Genomic DNA, 26,919 nt, shown 5'->3' on the forward strand with positions numbered 1-26,919 from the left:
GAGGAGGAGGAGAGTCTCAGCCCAGGACAGAGGAAGAGAAGGGAGCTCCTGGGGTGCTGAGACAGCCACAAACTAGCCCCATGGGTTGGAAGCAGTGGGTACCAGCATCAGAACCCAGGCTGCCATCCAGACAGGCGCCCCCAGAAGAGTGTGAGGGGCTAAGAAGGAATCTCCTAAAGGTGTCAAGTGGCCCCTTCTGCTCTCACACACTGTACTACAACCTCCTCATGCTCTCCTTGCTGAGCCCAGCCCAGCAGTCCACAGGGAAAGGCTTTTGCTGCAGGCATCCTTCTGCACAGCTGGTCCTGCCCCACAGGGCTCCCTCCTCACTGAATACTCCTCGTATCCTTCTTTTAAAACTTTTATTCAACAATATAGAATTCTTTCCATTGTAATATCGAACTGTCCATCACGGTACATCCCCTGCCACCCCCAGGCCTCGGCAGAGACTGGGGCCAGCTGGCTGACCATAGTCCGTCAGAGGCTGGGAAGGGGAACAGCCTGGAGAGTGGAGGTGAGGGAGGAGCGGCTAACCCACACGCGCTTGGCACAACCTTCACGTTTCCGTGCTTTCTGGGTCAGGAGGAGATCAACAGGGAACCAAAGGCAGAAGAACCTTTTACGCTGGGACAGAAGGGCTGTGTTCATAATAAGGTGAGTGCCATCCGGCCGGGCACGCTGCCCCGCTCAGCCCTGCCCAGGCTGCTCGGGCTGCCCGCTGTCGCTCTACGCGCGCCGGTAACGGTTCTCATTCTGCTTATGGAAATTTGGGAGCAACAGCACCGGACCTGGGGAGAGACAGGAGGAGGGAAGTGAGTGTTGCGGGATGCTGCCTGCACAATGAAAAGCTCCTCTGGCCCTGGTGGCGAGGAGATGGGCAGCTGCACTGCCCCACCGCTCCCTGCCAGGCCCAGCCATCCCCTCCGCTGAGCCCCCGGACTCGGGGACAGCAGGGACCTCAGCCTGCTTTGGAGCAGGCAGCAGGGAAAGCAGGGCTGAGCAAGGCGAGGGAGAGCTGCAGTCCAGCAAAGCAGTGCTTTCACAGGCAGCCAGACACAAGTTCAGGGTTTTTTTATATCCCCAACCTCCTGCAGTGTCTCCCTCTGCTGCCTCAAACATCCCTAGCCCTGCTAAGGGCCTCCCTTGTGTAACACCATTACGAGAGGCACCACCTCTGCCAGAAACCTGGAGCTACACCAGCTGAAAGGCCAGGACACAGACCAGGGCTCCCCTGCACAGCGTGGCAGCAGCCCCCAGGTGCAGGAGAAAGGGTACAAAGCTGCGCGTTCCCCGGGCTACTCCCTTCCTAGGGCTGAGGCATCAACTCCTCCAGCTCCTGGCTGTCCCTACAGGCAGGGCCATGCTCTGGTAAGATCCAGAGGAAAGAAAGCTGAGGGCATGGAAAAAACAGCCTGAGCTGCAGCCAGGTGTGTGCACCATCACAGCAGTGGGAGTCAGGAGGCTCCATGTGCTGCAACCACTTTTCCCTCTGGAGGAACCTGTCACAGCTTTTTGTGCCCTAAAACCAGTGTAGGGACATCTATCTGTTGCAGACCCCCTGCTAGGGAGGGCATCTCTTTTCCTCTGCTTGAATGTTCCCTGAAGGCATTGCTGTCCCTAGTTCAGAGGGACAGGACTGCTGCTTCCTGAAGCATCACCGTGAAACTTCTCCATCAGGTTTGGACACTGCCAAGCACCACGTGCATTAACATCTGTCACCTATGGAACTTCCTCCAAGGAACTGCCTTCTTCTTCACGCCTCTTCTGCCTTGGCCAACACCTGAGAGCTACAAGGCAGGCAACTCTGGAGCACAGCAGCTTGGATAGACTATGAGAAACGTTCGCTCCTGACTTCCAATTCAATACTTGTTTAAAAACAGTTCTGAAACTGATGTTAAAATCCCAAAACCGTCCCTATGGTGCTAGCAGAGCTTAAGAACACCAGACACCTCAATGTCTCTCAGGTCAGGCAGCCTGGAGGCAGGGCAGAGGGAAGGTCAGAGGGCTGGGGGCACTTGCTCAAGTCTCAAGCAGCATCTGCAGGAGAGTTCAGGTTAGTGAGGGCCCTGCAGCATGGCAGCATCACCAATATCAGACAGCTCCTCAGCCTCCGCTAACAGAGCTCATGCACTTGTCACTTCCTGGGGCAGGAGCACACCTTTAGAGAGACATCCACCTGGGCTGCGAGGAGATAAGCACGTGGGTACACACATGGAGAATCCACGACTTCCAGCCACACACCAGTGACTCCTCCGACCAGACACATTACATGTCCATGACCGGCACCTGGGCACTGCCTGCTCCAGTCCCACGATGCACCGACACCTCACGCCTCCCCTGCAGCCCCACAGAGGACAGCGAAACCCTCAGGGCTGATGGCACGAACGACTGCAACCGATAACTAAAGAGATCCCCAAATATTCGGAAGAGGCAGGGTAGAAAAGCCAACACGAACTCTTTCTCTTTCTGGCTATCCCACAGATTTGAGACAGCAGACGTTCAGACGTATAGATATTTATTGGTTTCAGTGAATTATACAAATGGATTGACCTGCTATCGATGCCAATAGAACTTTATTGGAATATGGAATGTAAACAGATGTTTCAAATAGAAACATTGCAACCTTATAAAAAATTAACTATTTCGACAATGCCGCAGAAGGAAATTCTGTGTTTAGGTGCTGGTGGGAAAACACTATCTCCAGCTTCTAGGTTTGAGCATCACCAGAACCACTTGATGAAATTACACACAGAACAAGTAGAGGAGGCAACTGTGAATCGTGGGGCTATAAAGCCATCGAGGGATCTGATGAAAGAACCCGCAAGACGAACCCCCCACCCCCCGCAACAGAATCGGCACCCCAGAATTCAACAAGTGGCTGACTTTGTTAAAACACTATGTGGGATCCCAGGTCCCGGACCAGGAGCTGCACAGCCCTCTCCCCCACCAGACCACGCCGCCGTCTGCTGATCCTTCCCCTCCCTGTGCTCTCCTCCCAGGCCTCCATTCTGCTTCTCTATCCTGCGGTGCCGGAGTGAACCGTGTCAGAGCTGCGCTCTGGCACGAGTCTGCGTCTGGCACGAATTCTCATGGGAGCCACGTCATGAGGTACACGTGGTTGCACACCTATCACAAGAAGTCTTGGGAGTTCTGACTTTCCTGAGCTCAGTGGGAAAGTCTGGATAATCCCTCCCCTCTTCTGTCACAAAAGCAGCCCTCACATTCACAAGTTTCCAAAGCAGGTCTATTAGTTTCTTTTCAGAGTGAGCCTTTGTCAAACACACCTGGAGGGGGGAATCTCACCTCTCCCCAGCAACTCAGCTCAGTGCCTTAGTTTTAATGTTCCAGACAATCCTGAGATGCTGCTGGGTTTGTGGGTTGTTGGTGTTGTTTATTTTTCATTTTTTGTTAAACCTCCCCTCTCCCCCCTAGCTCCCTGGCATTTGCAATTAAAACTGGAATTCAAGGGCCAAATTCAAGCCCAGAGTGAGCAGTAGGACTTGGACCTCAAAGCAGAGTTGCACCTGCTGACCCCCAGCCTGAATTTGGTTCACCCAGAGTCTACAAGTCAGAAAGGCATGTTTAGAAAGAGGCATGCTAAGGGCTGATGGTGGAATGGCCAATTTGTCCCCACCAGCACGGTGGGAAAGACTGGACTGAGAAGGAAGAGAAGGATCCATAGAGATGTGAACCAGAATCAGTCATGTTGAGCCCTGGGGATATCACTACATGTTTAACTCTTGCAAGACCATTTGCCCAGGGCTTTGGTACCACAGGGTTAGAGTTACATTAACCACAACCACCAGAGAGGAACTGAGGTTTACGACCCCCCCCCCAAGGTTAGATTTCTGCCGAGTATAAAGGGGAGGGAAAGGGGGAGGGGTCCTTGGTTCATTTCCCTTCACTGTGTGACCGAAGGTTTTGCTTTTATTTGTAAACATCTTGAATTACCCGTCGTTTTCCAGTCTTCATCGTGCTGTTGTCAGGCCACTGGAGAGCACAGCGTTTTCTGAACTGGGCTGGGACTGCTCCTTCACCACTGGATCTGCAGGAGACACAGACCAGGCAGGAAGAGGAAACAGCGTTTAATAAAGAGGAAGCTCCACCCTGGCAAAGCCTTCCAGAGAAGCTGCCTTCAAAACCCCACAGACCTGCCAAGGCTTTTGCCGAGTGGGGAGCCGAACCTTCCTCCCCAACACCAGACCCTCTCTCCAGCCCAGCCGGCCCCAGCTCCTCCGCAGACTCACAGAAATAGGGGTGTTCCATCGCCTCCTTGGCAGTCAGCCTCTGTTGATGGTCGTATCGCAGGAGCTTGTCCAGGAGGTCTAGGACTTCAGGGCTGACCAGGTGTCTGTTCTCGCTGTGGATGAAGTTCTCCCAGCGCTTGCGGGAATGCCTGCAAAGGGACCCGTTGTCACCGCCCAGCTCAGCAGTGTTGTCAGGGCCCAGGGAAATCACTCTCCACTTCTGGGAAGAAATAGCTGCAGCACACACTGCCTTCAGCGCCCCCTTGCACAAGCTACCACTCAGTGAGCACTCGCCAAAGGGAGAAAGCCCTCATCTAGGCACAGAAGTGTGTGGATGTCAAACAGCTGGGAAACAGCAAGCTGGGAAGGGCGCAATATTGCAGTGTCTTCTGTCTACAGAGACTACACACCAACATTCATCGGGCAGGGTGACACCCTTGGGACCAGAAGGGCTCTGGCTTGCCAGCCTGCCTCACACAGGCTGTCCTCACTATCCCATCTACCTCGAGGCCTTTTAGAAAACCTCAGCTGGGAGATTTGGAGCCCCTCAGCCCACACTCAACTCCAGTGTTTACATCTCCACTTCTAGGATGTCAACAAACAAGAAAGGGAAGAAGCATGGGAAAACTTGGGGATCGGGGGAGAGGCAAAAGGAAGGAGCCTGTATTTCAATGACCTGCTGGGAGGCCTGAAAGCAACACTGGGATCCAGAAGATCAAAGCAGACCTTGGCTGAGAGTCCTTCAGAGGATGGACATCCAGTTCATTGCCCTCTCTGTTTTACGAGGTTAAAAAAAAAAAAAAAAAAAAGCTGCATTTTACTTCTCCACTTACTGGCCCAGGATATCATTGAAGTGTGGGTCCAGTTCTATGTGGTACTTCTTGAGATACCCATACAGTTCATCTGTGCCCAGGACCTTTGCGATGCGGACCAGCTGGAACAAAAGGCAAGTTGAAAGAGAGCAGAAGAGCAGGCGTGGAAGAAGGAGCAAATTCTGCTGGAGCAGTTACAATTGAACCTGTGGCTCCTTTCTGGTTTGATACCTACAGACAGGCCTGGGCACTGTCTTACAGGGGAGAGCTGCCCAAATGCAAGAGCTCTTCTTCTGGAAGCTTCCCAGAAGGAATATCTCCCTTGAACCTCACTTCTGCAACATGTGCATAAAACAATCTCCTACACAAGGCAGCCATGTGTAAGCCCAGACGGCTCAATAAGCACACAGCAACATCCTCCCAGCCTGGTGGTCCCATCCCCAGAACCCCCCCACTACACACATGCAGATAAACTGGTGACACCCGTCTCACTGGATAAGGCAGGTATCAAAGTCCTTACCTGGTCATAATTGTCCTGTCCATGGAAGAAAGGCTCCTTTCGGAAGATCATGCTTGCCAGCATGCAGCCTAAACTCCACATGTCTAAACTGTAGTCATACATCTGAGGGGGAAAGGGAGAGGCTGTCAGAAAAGAAAGCTATGCTCACCTTGGCCTGATTCCCCAACAGCAGCCGACAACCTCAGCCTTTTCACCTCACAGCAAGCCTCTTTCCAATCCTGGCAATGCCCTGAGAGGCAAAACCAGACAACCCACAGGTGGCTGAAGTGCAACCACAAACAGACTCTTACTTGGTAGTCCACAAGGAGCTCCGGTCCTTTGAAGTACCTAGAGGCCACGCGGACATTGTATTCCTGAGCTGGATGGTAGAATTCTGCCAGACCCCAGTCTATGAGCCGCAGCTGAACATGCGATAAAGAGACACAGAGTCAGGAGCCTTAGCACGAGCAAGCTAGGCAAAGCCGTGTCTGCCAAAGCCTCTCAGCCCCAGGAAGCAAACACGGAGGCCCAGGAGGTGCTCTGAGGACATGAGATGCTCTCAGCAGTGCTCTTCCTTCCCCTTGTCACCAGGCTGTGCTGGCAGAGCAGGCTCCAGCCTAGTGAGCTTCTCTGCCTCCCAGCTCCAAAAAGACCATCACTGCTGGGTGACTGGCTCCTTAGCAGTGCCACCAGCCACAGTAGGCGTAAAGGTGTGTTTTTATCCTGCTGTTTAGAGGGGCTGGGAGCAGGAAAGGAGGCAGGAGACAGCCCACCACATCTTGCAAGGCAGGCTGGCTCTTCTGTGGCCACGGGGATGGAGGACCAGTTGTGCTACTGAAGGACAACAGATCTAGGAAGAGCTCCCCCCTCCCTTCTAAATGCTGCCTTGCCTGTGCAACTGCTGCTGACTCACATGTGCACCTGTGGAGCAGTAACTCGTTGCTGCAAATCCCGGGTCCCTTAGGAGGCACGTACACGCATCACCCGAAGAGGTTCGAGTACCACACCAGGGAGGGCAGGCTCCCTTTGCTGCCCATTTCCATGGCAGTAAGCTCGGTGCAAACATTGCCTTTGATCTAAGCAGCATGTCCCGAAAGAGGGGCAGGCGCTGCAGGAGAGGCACGCCATGCTACACAAGGAGCTCATGCTCGCTGGGTGAAATTACCCGTGTGTATTGCAAACCAGGCTGCGCTTCTCCTGCCTAAGGTCTCTGCACCACAGACACCCAGCGTGGCTGACTGGGGAGGGGAGGGGAGCAACCTCCAAGGCAGGGACTCTCACTGCGGTGCTCCACTGATGTGGATGCAGCTGGAGGGGAGCAGACAGAGAAAGGCTGAAGGGGTAAGGACAGCTGCCCCGGCTCTGGGCACACAGCAGAGTTTCAAGCCTCCCTGGGAGAACCCTGCTTGTAAGCCCTGGTGCCATCGTACCTTTTTCTGTTGGTGGTCTATCATGACGTTGTGGGGTTTGACATCCCTGTGCATGATGCCCATGCTATGACAGTAATCCAGGGCCTGGCAGACATAGACATGTGTTAGACATCACCGTAACCACGGCGCAGCATTGACAATATCACAGACAATTCTCAGCTAGCAGCAAGAGTGCCCTGTCCACGAGGAAGTGCTGCAGCCCTGGCACAAGGAGCTAGCGTTTTCAGCTCTTACTCTGCACGTGGAGAGCTGGCAGCAAGATGGCATTCATCTCCTGCCCTACAGCAGTCACAGCCCCTGGACCTGTGTTCCTTGCAGGGTTTTGGGGAACGTGATGCAGAGAGGCATCCCACCTGGAAGCAGGCTCCAACCCGGGCAGCCCCACGCTTCCTGGGTCACAAAAGAAGAGCTCTTCTCCCCAAAAGGGGACAAATCGTATGCTTATACAGCCTTATGGCCTTCCAGTGAAGGCTTTCATTGGTGTTCCAAAACACGCTTCAGCTAGAAAGTCACGTCTGCTCATTTAAGCCAAAGCTGTGCTTACAAAAGGCAGGTGATAGCACGCAAGGAAGAGTGGCACTGCTTCAAGCCCGAAGGCAGGAGCCCGCAGAAGCTCTTCAGCTCTGTGACCTTGCACCACTCACTCCCCCCATGCAGCTGTTCCCTTGAGCGAGGAGGTGGCAGTGTTTTCTCATCTTGGAGGGGAAGGGAGACCCATCCATCAACACCTAGCAGATGCACCGAGACCTCCCGTGGCACAGGAGGGCACAGTCTGCAGTCATTCAATATGCAGGACAGCAGTGCCAGGCAAGTTACATTGCCCTTGGGTCCCTGCTGCAGCGGGAAGCACAGGAGGCAACAGCTTCTGTCGCAGCAAGGCTGCAGGGAACGACCCCTGCAACGTCACCGGGACTCACAACCAACAGCAGTTACAGCAAATGCTGGTCATGCAATCTGCAGGTCTGGAGATCTTGAACAGGTTGGGCAAACTGCTTCCAGAGGTGAAGCAGTTCGGTATCTTGCTTGTCCCAAGGCTGGATCATCAAATCCTTATCAACCCTTCCAACCTAAGCCTGATAAACCTGGGCTCCCTCCAGCCTTCAGCAGGAAGGTCTTTCCCTTGCAGACAAGTGGAGCAAGCTTGGGGGTGCAGAGAAGAAAACCTCCCTTGTGATCACTAGATCTCTTCCAGGTCATCTCCTGCAGTCCCCAAGCCCCAAAGCACAAAGGGCTTTCCCTCATCTATCCCATCTATATCTCTGCAAAGAGACAGCGATGGCTTTGGCCAGCAGGTTTCAAGTGAAAATATCGTGTTATAGCAATGCCAGCATGACCAGAAACCTCACTCCCAAGACCAAATTCAGTGCCTGCAGGGCACTGACCCTGCCAACGTGTTCTTCAAATGCTCCACATCCCTTCCCCAAAGACACGGGGTCATGGATGTGGGCAGAAGCCACCGTCTGGGGCTGCATTTAAATACTGCAGCAGAAGCAAGCCTGCAGTAGGCAATACCTCCATCCTGGTGTCTCTGTGGTTCTAAAGAATCCCCAGTTCCTCATCCCACCAATGCCTCTCTGTGCTTGCACTGGGTCTGGCTGAGGAGTGGTTGTCCTCACAGCAGCCTGCTCGGGGCTACAGACACAGGGAGGCAAAGCACAGCCCTGCCTGGCTGCTGGCAATCAGACAGGGAAGGCACAGACCCCAGAGAAACAGATTGTTCAGAGGTGACTGAAGGTCCCCAGTTGGGCTATAATGCCTGACAGATCATTTCCTAAGCCTCCTCTGGTGATGAAATGTGGATTCTGCATTGGACACAAGAGAAGTAACTGCTTAATAGCATGACCCCAGAAACCCAGCTACTGCCTCTCTCATTCCTAGCCTCCACGTCCAGACTGCCATACGCAATGCCACTCACCTTCAGCAGCTCATACATATAAAACCGAATATCAAAGTCTGTCAGGATCTGGTACAGTTGCTGAAATAGATTCGGGGAGGGAGAAAAAAAAAACAGAGAAACAAAAATAAATACTCCGGATTTGAATTAGTTTCATTTCCTGCACCCCACCTGCCACCAAGCATCAATAACCCTACTCCAGGTCCCCCTGTGAACACTGTCACGCCTAAGGGCTGTCCTGGGTTCAGACCTGCCAGGGCTATGCACCAGGAAATCCAGAAAGGAAGCAAGAGCTCCTGTGAAAAGCCACTGGGATCATTCAGACCTGTCATGACTTTTTTTCCAGCAGCAGTCGAGCTGTCTGTCCAGGGAGCAGACAGCAAGGCCCTCAGAACACGCTGGAGCTGGCACAGATGATCCTGTTCACATGCAATGCCATCACGGTGGCTTGACATCAGTAACATTCAGAGCAGGCAGACAGGGAACACACCGGCAAGCCTTCCAAGTGCTCAGAGTGGGGCGGAGAGAGGAAAATATTAACCTAAGGCAGCGTGGGGCTGGGAAGCATGAGGGGTAGAGGGCCTCGGAGCAGAGGAGGCTCCCCTCCCTCCCAAGACAAAGGGGAATGCAGCTCAACAGCACAGAAAAGCTTGTGGGAGCGAGTAGAGCACAGCACAGCCTCAATGATGTTGCCAGCACACATCCACCACCCTCCTCTCTCCTGCGTCCTTCTGCTGCCCTCATTACTGCTGGGGAAGTGACAAAGATCCAGGCTGCACTTTAAGCTCCACCACACCACCAGCACAGACTCTAAAAACCTTGTCATCCTGCTGCTCCCATGCCAGGTCACGACTATCCCAATGTTTGCCTTCTGCTCTCTACCTGACACTGGCAGCTGTGCCAGCCTGGCACCATCGGGCAGTGCTGTCATCCAGCAAAAGCAAGGTGAGACACCAGGGCAGCGAGAGGGCCAGGAAGGACGTGCATGAGACACCCACAGCAGGACCGGACCCCTCTGTCCTTTCTAACAAGTAAGGATCATCTCACAGCCCAGCTAAACCACCGGCTGCATCAGCATTGGAGTCGACTGCTCATCAAGGGCACCACTGGCATCTCTGGGAAAAATACCACGGCAAGGGACTGAAATTCACATTCCAAGAAAGCAGTTCTGGCCCCGGATCCTCTCCAGGCCCAAGGCGAGATCCTCATGATCCTGCCATGCTTAGAGGCTAGATCCAGACAGCCTCACCACCCCCAGCACAGCTCCGAGAAGTCATTTGGTAACACACAAGTGTCACTCACACATGAAGAGCTTCAACGGCCTCCAGGATGCAAGCTGTGTTTTATTCTCATGAGCTGGGATAATCCTAACGCTTTGGAGCAACACAGTCAAGCAGACAAGTGAGCAGGGAGCAGAACCAACATAGCCACAAGCGACAGAAGGCACAGATTTCCTGACTGGGCCGTGCAGGGCCCTGTAACGCATGTCCCAGGGCGTTATCCAGCAGACATCCCTAGAAGAGCTGCCTCCAAAGCCAGTGCTTCTGACCCTCTTACTGTGCCAAGGCTGGCGGTGCAGCTCCACTTACTTCAGGAAAGCCCCTGCCCGAGCACGCTCAGCCTCACTGCCCCAAGAAGGCTTCGACAGCAGGCTCCGAATCCCCTTCACTCAGCCTCACACGGGAGAGCAGACACTGCCTTCACAGACACATCCCGTGCTCTGCTCTTCCAGCTGGCTCTTCGGAAGACAATTATCAGAAGTATCACCGTGGGTATCGTGGCCTCAGACCCTGCTGGAAGACATGCTCACCCCACTTGCCAGGAGGCCTCAGAGACCTGGGCCGCTCTGCCTTCCCCACGCAGAACACAAGGAATGGCCGAACACACCCTGTGGTAACCTCCAAACCTCAGCTTTTTGTGATTTTTTTTGGGTCACAAAGGAACTAACCTACCGTAACTAATTCTGTTAGCACCTCAGGAGGCACTGATGGCCTCCTAATTCTTCGAGCAACGTGGCTGGCTACCTGCAGCAAGCAGCATCTGCAAAGCTCCCAGCAGCAGGAGACAGACACCGCTTGGGAATGCAGGCCTCTAAGGCATCCTGGCTTGGGCAGCAACACGAGAGGAGAATCTTTCATATTTCTGCATCTCCTACCCAGGGCGACTATTTTTTATACTAACCTTCAGTAAAACGCACACAATTCCTCACAGCAACTGTAACTGCCCCAGTGCCCACCAAGGGGAAGGTCTGTCCCCAAAGCTCTGTCCCCACAGCCACAACAGGCTGAACATCCCAAGGCAACTTTTCATTGCTTGCCTTTTTGCCCGTCTCCTCTTCTTCCAGCCTCAAACTTGCTGATGTTTAGGAATGAAATAGGGAACACAGCACTGCTCCCGGAGCCTGGCTCTGCCCCTTTCCTTCCCAAGGAATTTGTCTCTCTGGTGCAACGAGGGGCCACGGCCTGCGCACCGGTATGCTCATCGACTACAAAATATGTGTGACAGCTCGTGCTGGCTGAAGGACAGGTGCCTCATTGCAGGTTGGAAACCAATTAGGAAAAGTCCTTTAATTTCACTGATGACTACTGGCTTGCTTGCACAGCTCTGCAGCACAGCAAGTGAACATGGGTAGCCTGAACGCTCAGAGATGACAACACAACAGGTCCACGAGCTGCCTTCCTCACACAGCGGATATGTTTATTCTAGAACTATTCTAGTTCTCCAAACACATTATTCCTGTGATGGCAGAACTGTCAAGTTTAGAAGGGACCTGGCCTGGTAATTTAAGACAAATCAATTCTAGAGAAGTACCACGTAAGCCTTCTGTTTATACCTTACATATTTAAAAATACCCAAACCTGCTGGGATACGATCTTGCACTGATGGCCTTGAATTGTCCATAGCCACGGCTGAAGCCCCCCAGAAGTGCAGTTCCTGCCTGTGCACAGAAAGCTGAGGAAAGCCATCAGCCATTTCCACGGGCACGCAGACACAGCAACAGCTGCCCTTTGAATGGGCACAGAACGGGTGAAAGAATTAACATTCAACAAAAATAAAATAATTTTGTTGAAGGAAAGGAGACTACTGAAAAGGAGGCATCCAAGCTGTGAAGAACGATTTCCAACAGGACAGGGAAAGATGTAATCCCGTAAGGCAGGTGGCAACCGCCTGCTGTACACAAGCTGCCCTGGGAATTGCCTCAGGAGCCCCTCCTGGACCCTGCCAGTGATTTCTGAGTAAGATGCACAGTGCTCATCTGTACTGATGAATCTAGAAGTCAAAGAAGAGACGGGCAGATGACCAGCAGCCACCCCAAAAAGAGAAGAGGTTCCTATCACCAGGATGAGCTCTCACGATGCACAACTCCAGCAGAATCTGGCTGCCCGGGGAGACCAGGACTGGAGAGCAGAAGGGACAAAGAAGGACAGTGACTCTGGGAGCTTTCTAGCTGCTTCACGTGTAGAGAGATACATCGAGCCAAGACTTCTAACACAAGTGGTCTCATCTATTGTGTGTGCTTCCTGCTTGGCATCACTTCAGAGCAAGGGAAGACGCAGCTTGGGAGCCTCTATGTAGAAGATATCCGCAGGCACCTGTGTCCAGGAGCAGCTCTGCAATCTGCCAGTTAACTGCAGCCCTAGGAGCCTCCCCAAACAGAGGAGCTCACACAAGTGTTGCTTGAATAACCCACATGCCCCATGCACGGCTGGTGAAATCTGGGTTACAAATAAGCCCTGAACACAAACAGCATTACTGCCTGCCCCGGGGGGCATGCCTGCATTCCCTAGACAATGTTATTCCTGCTTTGTACCAGCCAGCATCAGGTGAAAGCAGCAATTCTTCCATTCTTGGACTCGACTATGAATGCAGACTTCCTCAAGGAGGCAGGCTTTTTCCTAGAAGCCCAGAAATGCTCTGCTGCAAAACCATCCAGTTGTTTCTAATGCAACAGCCAGAGATGACGAGCACACTGCTGCTTCTGCTGAGGACAGGTCAGTGTTGCTTTAGTGGCTGCAGAAGAGCCTTTGACAGCTCCCAGCACAGCTGAGAAGGCTGGCCTACCTCATGCTCCAAGCCTTCTGTTTTTCAGGCAGAGTCCCTGTTGGCCACCAGTCTCTCTACTTCATAAACACTTTTCAGTTTTTGGGTGGTAGCTTTGACAAGAAATTTTCCCTCTAAGGACAGGAGAATGGTGCAATGATATTTTGACCAGGACACAAAGCAGCCTCCAGCAAGGCGTGCTGCTGCCTTAGCGATCTGTTTCATCTCAGGCCATATATTAAAACATTTAAGAAAGAAAAAAGCTCCAAAAATAAAGCTGAAAATTTCCACAATCAGCCTTGCTAAGAGTCCCTGGATCACCAGGAGAAGGGAAGGTGTACATTCACACCATACACAGCACTGGGACACACCAGCTGATGCCAATGAAGCCCAGATACACCAAGCCTGCTTTAATTAGCCCTGAAAGGTTACACACAACTCCTCTCATGGCTGGTTACTTCGAGGTAACACTCTCCTCCCTGCCCAGAGCTGTTAGGGCAGACACTCCTGCACGTCACTATTATTCTAGCCTCTCCAGTAAGTCTCTGCGTGAGATTAAATAGCACTAACACCGCCGCTGCCAGAATGGCTGCAGTCCTCGCTACCCGCTGTGTCCCACCCAGTGGGATTAATCTCGCCAGACAAACTCCAGGGGATGAAAACAACACGTGCTGCCTCGCAGCACACAGGGCTGCAGCAAAGATGGTCTGTGGGCCAGGTCACAGGGCCAGTCCTCCCCACCAACACCAACCTGGAGCCCTCCAGGTGCTGGGTGTGCCTGTGGAGGCTGTATCCTGCAAGGTGCACACCTACGTAACGCTCCTGTATGGACAGGAAGAAAAAAGCACTGTCCTATTGTACAAAATGGAAGAGAGCTCTGAGAACTGCAGGAAGGGGTGATGCCTGGCTTTCTAAAGGTAACTGCTCAACTTTCCACCACTGACTTAGTAACTTCGGATAAAGACTCACAAGGGGGAAGCAAAGATACCATTAAAATAGGTGTGGTTGCTAATCATACATCCCTTTTGCATATCAACTCTCCTCTGCCAGCCGGAAGCATTTCAGCAGCACATGCAGTTGTAGGACCCCGGAAGGCCCAGACAGAAGGACCCCAAGCTTTGGAAAGGAGTAATACCACTCAAAGCTCCCCAGAAACCAGAATATGCTGCAGCCTTGGACAAACAGAACAGCTCTCAAATCTGCTCCATCCCTTACTACCAGGTTCACTGGCAGTGGGAAAGCTGCTCTCCAGCCCCAGCCAGCCCATGGTCCCCAGGTCTGAAGGATTCCAGCACAAATCAGCATCACCTGCTCCATCAACTGGGCCACCATAAATAGGACATCATTATTGGGTAGGGGTATTAATTTGGGCTGAACAGATAGCACAATGGTGATTAGTAAATTTAGAGGGAGGTAGGAAGATCTAACCTGTTGGGCTTAACCCTCAAAGTTGGGAGGCCACTCAGCATGCAAGGTTTTTGTTGCTTCTCACTATTTAGTAACTTCACAAGATTCTCATTTATGTGGAGGAAGGAAGGTGAAGCTGACATAAGGAACAAACCCAAATTTCTCCCCATAGCTCTGGAGAAGCATCTGACAGCCCAAGAACACAGCAATCTTAACAGAAACAGGAGGCCTCCCCCCTCCACACGCAGGCAGACTCACCTTAAAATCTGTGTTATTGATGTACTCAAACACCAAAGCAGGGGTCTTTGACTGAGAGAGAGAAAGAGAAAGAGAGAGAGAGAGAGAGAGTGTCATGGTTTAAAATGCCCTCTTGACCTTTTTTGGCTCCAAGAGACCTGGGAAAGCTTTGGCTTCCTGCTCAGCCCTTACTGCAGAGTGGGGCAGGAGCCTGGCATCCCTGGATGGCAGCGAGCTGGTAGTCACAGACCTCAGTCAGCTGCTGGTCAGAAAAAACTTCCTGGGAACAGGATAATTGTGGCAGTGCAGACAAAGGATATGACCTCTGGTCCAGGACAGCAATCGGAAGGATGAGAAGTGCTTAATATCCAATTGCCCTGCAAAATCTTTATGTTCCAGATGCCAGCCAGAAGCTGGAAGGCTGCAGTTTCTGCTTGCTTACAGCAGATTTGGAAGGCCACAAGACTTCTCTCCCCTATCAGGCACGGGAAACTCACAGGAGACACAGGAGGTGTGTTAAAAGTCTTGGGAACTCGGAGAGGAACATTAACTCATCCGAAGTGACCCATCTCAGGAGACCCCAATGAAGTAGGTGCCAGGTGCCCCTGTCAAGGGGGCAGAGGCCCAGTGAACTCCTAATCCCAGCAGAAGTCACACCAGCCGTGTCCCAGAGGATGCCCAGGGCTGTGCCCACAAGCAGCAAGGCAAGCCCACCGCACAGCGCAACGCACAGGTACCTACCACTGGATCCTTGACAGTGTCAATCAGGTTGATGATGTTGGTGCCACCACGCAGGTTCTCCAGAATCTTCACCTCACGTTTTATCTTCTTTTTCTTCACTGGCTTAAATAGACAAAAGCAATTAGAAGTGAGAGTCCTTTCAGACATTAACAGCGATTTCTGCCACTGATTCTGACTAGATCCCAATACCCCCCCCTATCCCCTGCTCCCACCCTCACCAGGGAACATTTTTAGCTTCGAAGAGGAGACAGACACTTTGAACGAACTAGCATTTGTCTATCTTCAGTGAAAGCTTCCCTGCCAGAGGAAATCAAACCACTCTAGACAAACATAATTGTGACTCCAGTAACTGTGGTTAAGAGCACCTTGGACTGCTGTGTGGCAATCCTGGCACGCTAATTCTATGTTATACATTCAGAGCCAGCGGACAAACACGGCAAGCTCTCATACCTCAGCTTTGTTTACCAGCACAAAACAGTTTTTACTTCTTGCTCCCAAGGCGTTTTTCCCAACAAGCACTTCAATCCAGCAAAATGACAACCTGAGAGTCTTCAGCACCATGATTTCCAGCAAGCTCAGCCGCTGCTGTACTTAACTACGATCGAGTGTTTCACAGCCACCCGAAGAGAGTAGACCCAAGTGCATGGCATGCCGTCGCATCTGTATACCAAGATTATTTTTAAAGCATGCAGACATTTCAAGCAGGTTTTGACTCCACTTCAAACCCATGCAGTCCCAGGAATTCCCTCTGTAAAGTAAGCTTTCTCTGGACATCGCCCTGCACGGAGTGACAAAGAACAGCTGCTCCCAAGGCACGGGCCTGGAGGTTGGATCAGCTTTTACACTCTGCTGATCCAGCGGTTCATTGTAATGAAAAGGAGCCATCATTTCTGTAACTCATACACTCCCAAGACAAATTTAGCTCTGGGCAGCTTAGAGCAGCTATGAAGTGAGACTTTATTTAAGCCTTGGCTAGTGACCAGTGTGGGCACCACCAGTCGCATACCACTGCTGGCTCCAGCAGTCTTCCTTCACTGCAGAGCTGGAACGACTCCTTCTGCGCCTCTGGTGCTGCTACAGAGACATCGGACAGGGACTGGTAAAAACCTCTCACGCTACCTGTGAGGTTTGCTCCTGGACACGTGCTTTCCCAGTCATTTAGCTTTCTAAAACATTCACCATCCAGCACAGAGTCCGGTCCGTGAGGAAGGAAGCAATGGGGAACAGCAAAGAGGTAAGAAGCACCTTGCCAAAGCGACACAAGTTCTCAAATGTTAGCAGTTTCAGCCTTCTACACAAGGGATGGAGAACCACCAGAGCTCAACAGCTTGTGCTCCATCACCTCGCCTCTCCCACAGCCTCCCGTGCTCTGACGATGGCTGCAGAGCACTGATGTGGCAGCTCGCTCTCACGTTAGATGATCTCTGATTTCAGGCCACTCAAAGGAACGTACATGCAAACGGGAGAAGGAACCAAAGCTTCTCATACAGTCAGAAAACACGCCATTTATCTAAGTGATAAAATATGCTGTCTCTCTAGGCTCTCCATGTAGCTTCAGATTCAAATCCTGCTCTCCTCCTCTTCCAAGTTAAAAGGCAGGAGCCAGACTTTCAAGTCAAAATACGAGAATCTCAGCCCTAAGCAAAGTGCCAAAAATAACACCTGTACTGGTACAGGGAGTGTCAGCACCTTGCAAAGCCACTGTGGAAAACAGCAGTGAGATCCTCCACAGCTGCCAGCCAGAGCTGGAGCAGCGAGCAGCAGGCTGCACTGGGAAGGGGGCAGGAAAACAGCCTGGGGCAATACCAAGACACGCTTGGAGCTGGCATGAGGTCAGACAGACGTGGAGATGGAGCCAGAGCAGGGAGTGGAAATGAGCAGAAGTGAGGGCTACATTTCTGAACCTGCGATGAAGATGCTTCGTTAGGGACTAATTTCATTTACGTCAGCGTGGCGATGGACACCATGCTTGCATCGCCCACACCCACTGATATTACCAGAAGGCAAGATGGAATTAGAGGACGTAATGCAGTTACCCTGTTCGTCCGGCAAGGCAGATGCATACACGAGCTGTTTCCTGGGGACCTTCAAAGAGGGAGCTGAGCCACGTCTGTCCTGAACAGCCTGGCTGTCAACAGATTCCTGCACACATCAGAGCCGCTCTGCTGTGACATTTGCACCTGACTGCGAGCTGAAGCAGGGCCTGAACACAGCCAAGGGGTCCCAAAGGCTGCTCTGAAAGACCATTTCCTCCGCAGTGCAGCTGTTTCAAGGGCCTTTTGTGTTAGCTGAGGAGGATACACCTCAGAGATTTCCACCGAGAGCAGCATCTCTGACATCACCAAGGGGCGACACTTTGGCAAACACCATTTCAGCAAGAGGGAGAGTTAAGAACTGCTTCCATGTTTTCCTGCTAAATTACAGCAGCACAGAGCTTGGTCGAGGCTGCCTGCACGTGGCTAAACTAAAACACATCGGGTATGGGCCAGGGTGAGGGTCTCCCAAGTGCCCGAGCAGCTGAGCTGTGCGGTGAGCGTGCTCCTCCTGCAGACAACGTCAGGATGGGGCCTCCTACCACTAGGGAAAGAGGGATGCGGAAGGGAGAGATGCCACGGGCTGAAACCTGTTGTCTCAGAGGAGAAGTTACTGCCCAGAATTTCCCCCAGAGAACAGTGCAGGGGAGTAAAGGATCTCCCCGTTTCTGCAGGATAAAAGAGGGGCAATCACTGGCCTCTACACCACAACTTCCACCTTCCAAGCCCACCCAGCAGCGTGCCATCACCTACCCACAGACCATGTTGTGCCAAAGCCACGTTACTCCAGCTCTAAGTGCAGCCTGCCTCCCAGGAACACTTCACCAGAGCTCAGTTTTTGCACTATAGCTGATTCCAAGCCTGGAGCCTTGCATTATCCCATCTGGCAACTCGAATGCCTTGGTGCAGACCCCTCCAACACATGGCCACTGCTGTGGGCTGGCCGGAGCAAGCTGGGCACAGCTCTGCTCACCCCACTACTGATCAAATCACAGGCAACCAGCAGCACAGCCACCGAGCACCAGGGTTAAGCCTGGGTTGCTACAACTCAGGGCCACCCAGTCCGTCTGCCCACGGGTGCTGACTCCAAACACACACGGATTAAATGTGAACTAACAGGGGCTCTCACGGCCTCCAACCATCTGCCTCTCCCAGCAGGAATAGCTTCTAAGACACCGGCCGTTGCAGCCGGAGTATTTTAGCTGTACTGATGGAAGGCTGGTTTATTACTCAAGGCTAGGAGCAGCAGCGTTTCAGGTTGTGTCTCCTATGTGGCTCAGCGCGCTCTGTCCTGGGAGTTTCCCACAGAGCACCCAGGCACAATTACCTGCTCCAGAGTTTGACCAGCCTGCGTTTGTCAGGCAACGTTTTAGAAAGGTGCCGACTCCAGCTCCATCTGTTCCCACGGCAGAGGCGTTTCAAAGCTTTCTTCTGGGATTCTCCAGTGGCCAGAGTGAGTCAAACCCTCGCTGTGGCCTTTCCCTCCGGCAGGCACCAGTGAAGTCCCTCTGAAGCACCAATTTCCATGAAAGCTGCAGAAACTCGACAGCTTGGAGACTTGGTTTGGTTGAGATTGGCCAACCAGTGCAAGAACTGCTGGCGGGGAGGGGGAGAGAGGCTGACAGACAGCAGAATTGCGTAAGGCTCGTTTCCATAGGAAACCAGGCTAAAAGACATGTCTCAGTTTAACCGTGTCTACACGGGGAGGGGTTTAATCACTTCAGCTGCAGCAGTACCCTCGGAACGACACGGCTGTCTGGCACTAGCCAGCTTTCCAGTTTCCCAGGAAATTGCTTCTTTCCTTAGCCAAACCAGCATTCAGATGGCTGCAGGTAGGGGAGACAAAATGCACAGCTTGTGGCTGTACAGAGACAGGGCCAGTACCACCCAAATACCCCCACCTAAAGGGATCAGACAGCATCACAAGATGCTGTCCCATGCCAGAGGTGAGAAATGGCACGGGGTAAGCAGCTGCTTTGCAGCCAGGTAGCTGCAGAGGAAACACCTCTCTGCGACTGGGAGGTCAGGCCCGGGGTCACTTGCTGTGAGATCACAAACTTGTAAGCAGGGAAGGAGTCCAGCTGCAGCAAACACCAGCTGGGAGCATTAACATTGTTTGAAACCTTTAAATACAAGACGGCAGCCATCACTTCCTGTCTCGAACAAATAGATGCCTGCCTGGTTAACCAGCTTTTTGGGTTGGTTTCTAAAGCGAGCGGAGCACGCATCTGCCAGATTCTTCAGCTCCAGCCATCCCCAACAACCTGGGAAGCCATCACTTGAATTAAAACACAAGACAGATTTTTTTTTATCCCAAGTTTCACAATGGGAAAGAAAAACAGTGACCAAGAAAATGCAGGAAAACTGAGTTAGATTCAAAGCACAAAAATAACTTTACATTAGCCGAAAGCGGGCAGTCAGGCAGGGCATGGGCACTGCCCGCTAAGGAGCACACAGGCTGCTCTGAAGGAGCCCCAGAAGGTGCTGGGTTTTACCCAGCAGGTGCTCTGAAAAAGAACAGCAATCAAGAAATACAAATCCAAGAAAAATAAATCCACCACACAATAATAATAATAAAAAAGTCTATTCTTTGCCCACCAAACCTGAACAGCTCAGAAGCACCCCAATACTTGCAGTGAATGAACAGGCAAATCTCAACACCACACAAACACCAGCGGAAGGCTCGAGCAGCATCCTTATGAGAGGCTTTAAATGTTTAAAAGTTGGCACCACAAGGTTATTTGTCTCCAGCAAGTATTACTGAAAGGATCGTAATAATCAGCCTATAAAGCCTGATGCCAATTGCTCAATAGGAAAATAGGCTCCAGAGCAGCAGCACTTATTTTGTGAGACATCAGATGGGAAACCAAGCCATTATTTTCAGAAGAGCTACAAAAATCAAGGAACCCACTTGTGTTAATATTCGTAAGATGCAGTAAGATGCTTTTTAATTCAAGCATTCCAGCAAGTGCTTTGGGGGCAGCACCTCTCCTCCCTGCAGGACGCCTTTCCTGTCCCCACAAAGTGTCCCTGAACCAGCCCTTCTGGGGCTGCAGGACTGTCCTCCATGCACCCAGACCGATGCAGTAAACTAGGAGACACAGGAGGATCAAGCCCTGATCCCTCCTGCCACCGTTTCAAGGAATGAGAAGCATTCACTCAGGCCCTGCCCTAGGACACTGCAGACACAGTGCTGTAACTCATCGTCCTCCTCACAGGAGCTGCAGTTTTGCAGCTCACCAGTTCCTTGTGGCGAAACACAACCGGGAGAGTCACCAGCTGCATCTCCAGGCCTCCGAGGGACAGTTGGTACAATTTCAGCTGGTCCCAGCTCCTCGCAAGGCTGGACTCCAGCTGCTGCCTGTGCCAAGCTCAGTGTGGGCAACTGGTGTTTGGAACAGGAGAGTTGTGCACGCTGCTCTCCTGCAAAAGGGCTCGCTTCAGTACTGACAGAGGAGGAAGTGGGCTGGGGAGAGCTGATTCAGTGAGTGCAAAGGCAGAAGCAAGAGATGCAGATAGCTACCAGGAGCAGGGATTGAACGGCTGTGGTGGTGGAAGGTCAGTGATGCAGTCAAGAGCTCCAGCCCTGAGGGACCGGCATCATCCTATTGGATTTCCCTGTGCAATCCCTTCTGCACAGGGCTCATTGCAGCCCCCACCCAGAGCACACCAATAGATGAGGGCTCTGAAGCTTTCAGAGACAGCAGAAGAATTACCAGAGCCACAGGGCTACCTTCCCCTGATCGGTCCTCCAGCAACTTCAGTTCAGTTCTGAAAGGACCTCGCTGCAGCCCCTCATCTGAGCAGCGGCTCCAGAGGGCTCACACAACCCAGAAAGGGGAAGAGGGGAAAAACAAAAACAAGTAAGAATGCACTTGTGAAACTGCGTACATGGTTGAAAGTTTCAGCTAACGGACTCAGCGCAGAGGGACAAAAGCCAGCAGAGGAGAAAGGCACCATTTAAGCACTGCTGCAGAGCCTCCAGTCCCTCTCCTTGCTACCACTCTCTCTTCTTAACCTTGGCCTGTTCTGCCTGTTCAGACAGAGACCATACGTGGAGAGAAGTCTCTTTATGTAGTGGGTTTAATGCCCCACAGGCAGACAGACTGCACATGGACATACAAAGGCATGAAGGAGGATGAGTCCTGTAGAAGGGGGCAAAGTGGATGCCATGATCTCCACGTTCAGGTGGGTGACGAGCAGTGCAAGAGAAGGGGCTGTGAAGAGCACTGAGCTCAGCTGGAGGTACCTCACTACAGCATTCTTGCCATAAAGGGTCACCCACAGAAGTTACCAGCAGAGTGAAAGGTTATCTTTGGCTTTGAGAGTGCCAACTCGCAGTGCTGTCAACTTCTCCTAGAAACACTGCTTTTTACCCCAGAAGAGCAAGGCACAGGAGAACGGGAGAATGCAGGCACTCCGGAGCATCCCTCAGCTGGCTGACACGGGGAGTTCATCAGAGACAGCACAACAGCTGGAGGCTGGCCTCAGCACTCCCAAAATCCGTGTGGTTAAGATATGAAGGAGTCGAGATGCGCTTCGGGTGCCTGCACTGGGTGTAGACAACACAACTCACTGCACACAAAGATGTTTTAAGCGTCCTTAGGACATGCAAAGAAATCTCAGGCCTCATCCTGGAAGCCAAACGTTAGCATCACATTTAAGCAAGATGCAACAGCACACAGGACACATTCACACATCCCCTCTTCCTGGTCTGGCCCTGCCCGTGGCATGCAGGAAGCACACCCAGAGCTGCACTGAGCACTGCCAGCACAGAAAGCCCTCAGGAACCTCCTGCACCAGCTGCAGACAGCAGGAACACAGCTGCCTCCATGCCCCTCCCAATGGTGAGGGGCAGGCACAGTGCTGAGCACTCCACTGCTACAAGGGGACTTCAGCCCCATGGTGCTTCCCCAACCCGCCCCACAATTTTCTTGGAATAACAAACAAAAAAACATGACTAAGAGCATTGCACTTTCTAAGAAAGGCACTTGACCTCAAACACTGCCATCACAGTCACCTGCATGATCTTCATTCTGCTCCTTCACTGACACGCCATGGTCACAGCTAATGGCACGGCCACAACCCATTTTCCTGCAGGTTTATGCCTGGACCTGTACTTGGGGTAGCAGAACAGAAAGGCAACGCCAGGGAACTGGGAAATGTGCGTTATATGAGACCATGAGGGCTCACTGCCTTGGGCACTGTGATACCCATCAGAGCCATCAGCTCCCTGACCTTGTCCACTGCTTAAACCATCAATAGGGTACTTGGAGAAACGAGGCATTTAGCTTCCAGAAGAGGAAAAACGGTTTATCTCCGTCACCCAGCACTAGACTGGGACCTATGCTCTAGTCTCAGCTCTGTTGAGGCTGAGGGACTTGCCCAAAGTCACACAGGAAATCTCTGTGGCTCAGTTCTGCATCTGAGAAAGGGTGATAAAATTTCCTGACCTCTCTGGAGGAGGGTACAAGATGTTCAGGTACCGCAACACCAAAGAAGGGGAGAAAAACGTCAGGGGAAGTGCTTGCTACACACTAACTCAAGCGCAGTACGGGTAAGCTCCTTCAAAGAGCAGGGCCGGGAAGAGATAGCAGTCACCTCGCGCGGCACGGATATTAAAATCACGCTAATGCTTAACAAATTGTTCTCTCCAAGAGCCTTCAATGGAAAGGAGCGAGTGCTCAGCAGCCACATCCACCAGCCAGCACCCGTCCCGCCCTCCTGTCACACAGAAACCCGGAGACTCGGCTGCGTTTCCCACCCCAGAGAACCCAGCCTGACTTACAAGGCACAGAGACGCCCGGCTGATGCGCTGAGGCTCCACCGTAGATGGATGTAATTACATTTGCAATTAAGTTTGAGCCCAGCTACAGGAAACCAGAGGCACTTTCCACAGTTTGGGGCGCTGTTATTGCCACACTTTGCAGCTCCTCATACCGCATACAACGCGGCGCTCGGAAACTCGCTCCTCGCTGACCCACTTTCCACGGAGAAGAAAGTTGGTGCTCATTTATCTGGACTTTCTGCTTCTCCCTGCTCACTCGCAGCAATGCCGTCCGCATGTTAATGCAGGCGGGGGTAGCCAGGGGAGCTGGTGGGAACACCACCCACATCAAATCTGGGCCAACCCAGTCCCTTGCTTACAGGGCAACACGTAGAGGCCCCCAGGAGGAGCACCCAGCCACCCCGGGATGACTCTCGCCGGCTGACTCACAGCTCAGCGCTTACAGCTCCCTGGAGAGGAGTTTGGCAGCCACGGGGAGAGGAGCATTGCTCCAGGGGAGGCTCTTCAGGCTGGTACGAGGTAAAGAGGAAGATTTCTGAAGACCTTCCCTGCAGTCGCTCTACCTCTTGGTGCCTTTTTATGTGGGCCGAGACCTGGACTCCCAGAAAACCACAGCAGTCCCAAAGAGACCATCAAGGGCTCCAGAGCAGCATGCAGAAGTGCAGTTTCCTCAGCCTAACCACAAGCCATCCTGCCATAACACTCATCAGCTCTGCACTGGCTACCTCTGACTACTCTCTCTCTCAAAACACGCATTGTTGCTTGACCTACTTAAAAAAAAAAAAAACAAAAACACAACAAATGAACAACAAAAAAATGTAAACACAAAAGCCACGCAAAGCATCCACAGGTGGGGGAAGCCCCAGCAGCATTCCAGAACTCAGCTCTGCAAGGACACGTGAGCCTCTTTTTACTCTGCATTGCCACCAGCCATGGGGATGCCCCCAGCAGCTCACTGAGCCACCACCTGGACCGCAGCTGAGGCAGGGATGCGATTAACTCCTCCAGGAGGCAAATGGGAGATCGCTCCTTGCCCCAGAGCTGTGGCTGGACAAACCATGACAAGCGTGGCTTCAGCCCGGCACAGATGTGTCCTAGGTTGAGCTCCGAGCCTCCTGCGCTTTGAGGCTCAACGCGTGCTCTTGGGGAACAAGTGCCAGGTGCTGCTGGTCCAACGAGCAACAACCACAAGCGTCATCCAAGACAAAACCAAAAGCAGCTCAGCTCTAACCTTTAGTTTCTGTGTTTTGTTGTTGTTGTTGCTCTCTGACCACACTGCTTCCGTGCCAAACACAGGTAACCCCACGCTCAGCCACCCCAAGCCACAACCCATTACTCCTGCGTGAAGGCCACCACATCCCGATCCCAGTGGGGTGAACACACCGAGATAATGCGCGCCACTGATGCTGCCAAACATCCAATGGACTTTTTTAGTCTCTCCAGGTTTTCACAGTATTTTTGGCTGTCTGTAGGGAAGTTCTGTCCCATGTAACAGACCCTCTAAGGACAGAAGATACAATGTTATCTGCTTTACAAGCACCCCACCGCCTCTCTCTGAGGAGGCTGTGGCCTGAGCAGGAGAAGGCTGCATGCCAGCTGCCTGGGGGTTAACAGAAGGATTCCCCCTCCGAGCTGTGCCTTCCTGTTGACAGGGCAGTCTCGGGGCTGTTGAGATGCACCGTGCCAGATATGATTTACCAAAGACACGCTGCTCAGACATCAGGGCCCCGAGCAGTCCTCCAGAGGAGCTCTCAGCCCACAGCAGCCTCCAGCACCACCAGCCAGCAGGGGCGAAGGCACCAAAACATCCCTACAGCACAGGGGACACTAAACCCATTTCCAACCCAACATCCAGCACCCGATAAGATAAAAAAAAAAGAGTTTTGGGGTGAGGGGCAGGACCCCACAGCCCCGTTTCCACCGCCCCATCTCCCTGCCGGCCCCAGCTGCCAGCCGGGACACTCACCTTGAGGATCTTCACCACCACCCTCTCGTTGTTGGTGATGTTGATGGCCTCGAAGACCTCGCTGTACTTCCCCCGGCCCAGCTTGCGCACCAGCTGGTAGTCGTCCTGATTGCTGCGGGCACCGAGAAAAAGAGAAAAAGGAGGGGGGGGGAGGGAGAGAAGGGGAAGGAGGGACGGGGAGGGGAAAGCGGCTGAGGGGCGCCGGCCGGGGGCCGCCCCCCGCTCCCCCCACACCCCCAGGGGGAGGCGGAGGCCCCGGGCAAGGGGCAGGGGTCCCGGCTTTACCCCCAGCTCGGGACGTGCGCCTCGTAGTCCCAGTACTCGCGGCTCCTCAGGCTGTTCACCTCGGCGTACACCCGCGCCCGGCTGCCGGCGGCCGGGCCGGGCATGGCGGCGCCGGGCGGCGGCTGAGGGAGGAGGAGGAGGAGGAGGAGGAGGAAGGAGGGGAGGGAAGGGAGGAAGGAGGGGGCGAGGCGGAGCTCGGGGCGCTCGGGAGGGAGGCGGCGGGGCCCTGGGGGGGGAGCCGGGGGGGGGCCGGGCGGGGCGGGGCCGGCCCCGGGGCTGCGGGCGCGGAGCTGGGGCCGAGGCCGGGGCCCGGTGCCGGCGGCTGCAGCCTGGGCCGGCCCCGAGCGCCGCGCAGCCGACCCGGAAACGGCGCCTCACGCCCGCGCCTCAGCGCCGGAGCCGCCCTCACGGCAGCGCCCCCCGGCGGCGCGGAGGAGCCCCGGGCGCGGCGCCGCCCCAGCCCCCGGTTCTTCCCCCACCCCCCCAATCTGCTCCCTAGGTTGTGAAAAATAAAGAAATAAAAGTTTCAATCCGCACGCTAAAGCTGGTTCGGGTGCTGGGCCTTGAGGTTACAGCTGGGGGAGTCTCGGGGGTATCTCGGGGGGGCCCAGCCCTGCGCTCCCCGAGCCCCTCAGGGCACAGCCCAGGGTCACCCCTCAGCTCAGGGCAGGGGGAGGCTGCCACAGGGCCTGTAGGAAACAAGGGGCTGTGCGCAGCGTGCTAAAGCACAGAAACTACAACTTGTGACCACCTGTAAAGGCGTCGAGGTGTACGTTTAAAGGAGCCCCTCAGTGCTGGTGTGTGAGTGTTTGCTCCTCAAGAAGGCCAGAGCTGCACCACAGCACAGCTGGGATATCTCTGCCGCAGTAAATTCTGCCCGGCATTGCGTTAAAACCCAGGCGTAAGCAGCCCTGTGACCTGGTGAAGCCTGGGGAGATGGCCCTGAGGTGTCCCTGGCAGCAAAAGCGGAGCCACGGGGCTGGGGCGCATGAGGAGCCACTCGCCGTGCCCTTGGGAGTTGAAGCAGTGACTGATTATGGAAATCTGCTCCCGTGTGCACAGCAGCGTGTACGAGCTGGCAAGCACAGCAGCTGTGTTGGAACCCACACACCTGACTGAGGGCAGGATCAGCCCCCCCCCCCCCCCCATATGTCTGCATTGCTGCTGTTCAGGCACCCGTGCTCTAACAGCGAGCTCACTAAAGCTTGCCCAAGCTTTCTCTGAAATACTATCGAACTGTTTTTTATTGCTATTAGTATTTTCAAATCTGGCTAGAAAGGTTCAGCTCTTTCCCAGAGCAAAGTCAGGGAAAACATACTTTTGGCCACTAAAAGCCAGAGCAGCTCTTGTCCTGAAGGCACTTCAGAGCTCTGGATCCTGGAACTTGGCAAGGGGCAGTTTTTGAGGCAGAGATGGGCGGGCTGTCTTCTGCTGACCTCTGAAAAGCTTTCCAGAGCTCGGCAGAGTGCTAAACATCTTGAAATCTGCATGCCCCCTTCCTGCAGCTGGAAAGCCTCCAGCACAATGCTGCTGAACCTC

At 53.3% G+C, this 26,919-nt stretch overlaps 1 protein-coding gene across 3 annotated transcripts; it reads right to left on the minus strand.

Annotated features, from left to right (window-relative positions):
- Positions 1–348: 348 nt before the first annotated feature.
- Positions 349–25,602, minus strand: CSNK2A2 (casein kinase 2 alpha 2). Of its 3 annotated transcripts, XM_068693201.1 has the most exons (12): positions 25,381–25,600; positions 25,096–25,207; positions 15,309–15,410; positions 14,589–14,639; positions 8,904–8,963; positions 6,989–7,072; positions 5,870–5,980; positions 5,580–5,681; positions 5,081–5,181; positions 4,248–4,396; positions 3,952–4,045; positions 349–788 (listed from the first exon to the last, which is right to left on the minus strand). In XM_068693201.1, the coding sequence occupies exons 1-11, from the start codon at positions 25,482–25,484 to the stop codon at positions 3,969–3,971; spliced, it is 1,053 nt and encodes a 350-aa protein (XP_068549302.1). In that variant the 5' UTR covers positions 25,485–25,600; the 3' UTR covers positions 349–788; positions 3,952–3,968. The 3 variants fall into 3 exon arrangements, with proteins under 3 accessions (XP_068549302.1, XP_068549301.1, XP_068549303.1); XM_068693200.1 differs by lacking the exon at positions 349–788 and having other exon boundaries at positions 2,499–4,045; XM_068693202.1 differs by lacking the exons at positions 349–788; positions 14,589–14,639 and having other exon boundaries at positions 2,499–4,045; positions 25,381–25,602.
- Between the last annotated feature and the right edge of the window lie 1,317 nt (positions 25,603–26,919).

The sequence above is a fragment of the Anas acuta genome, chromosome 10, assembly GCF_963932015.1.
Source record: "Anas acuta chromosome 10, bAnaAcu1.1, whole genome shotgun sequence".
Classification (NCBI taxonomy): domain Eukaryota; kingdom Metazoa; phylum Chordata; class Aves; order Anseriformes; family Anatidae; genus Anas; species Anas acuta.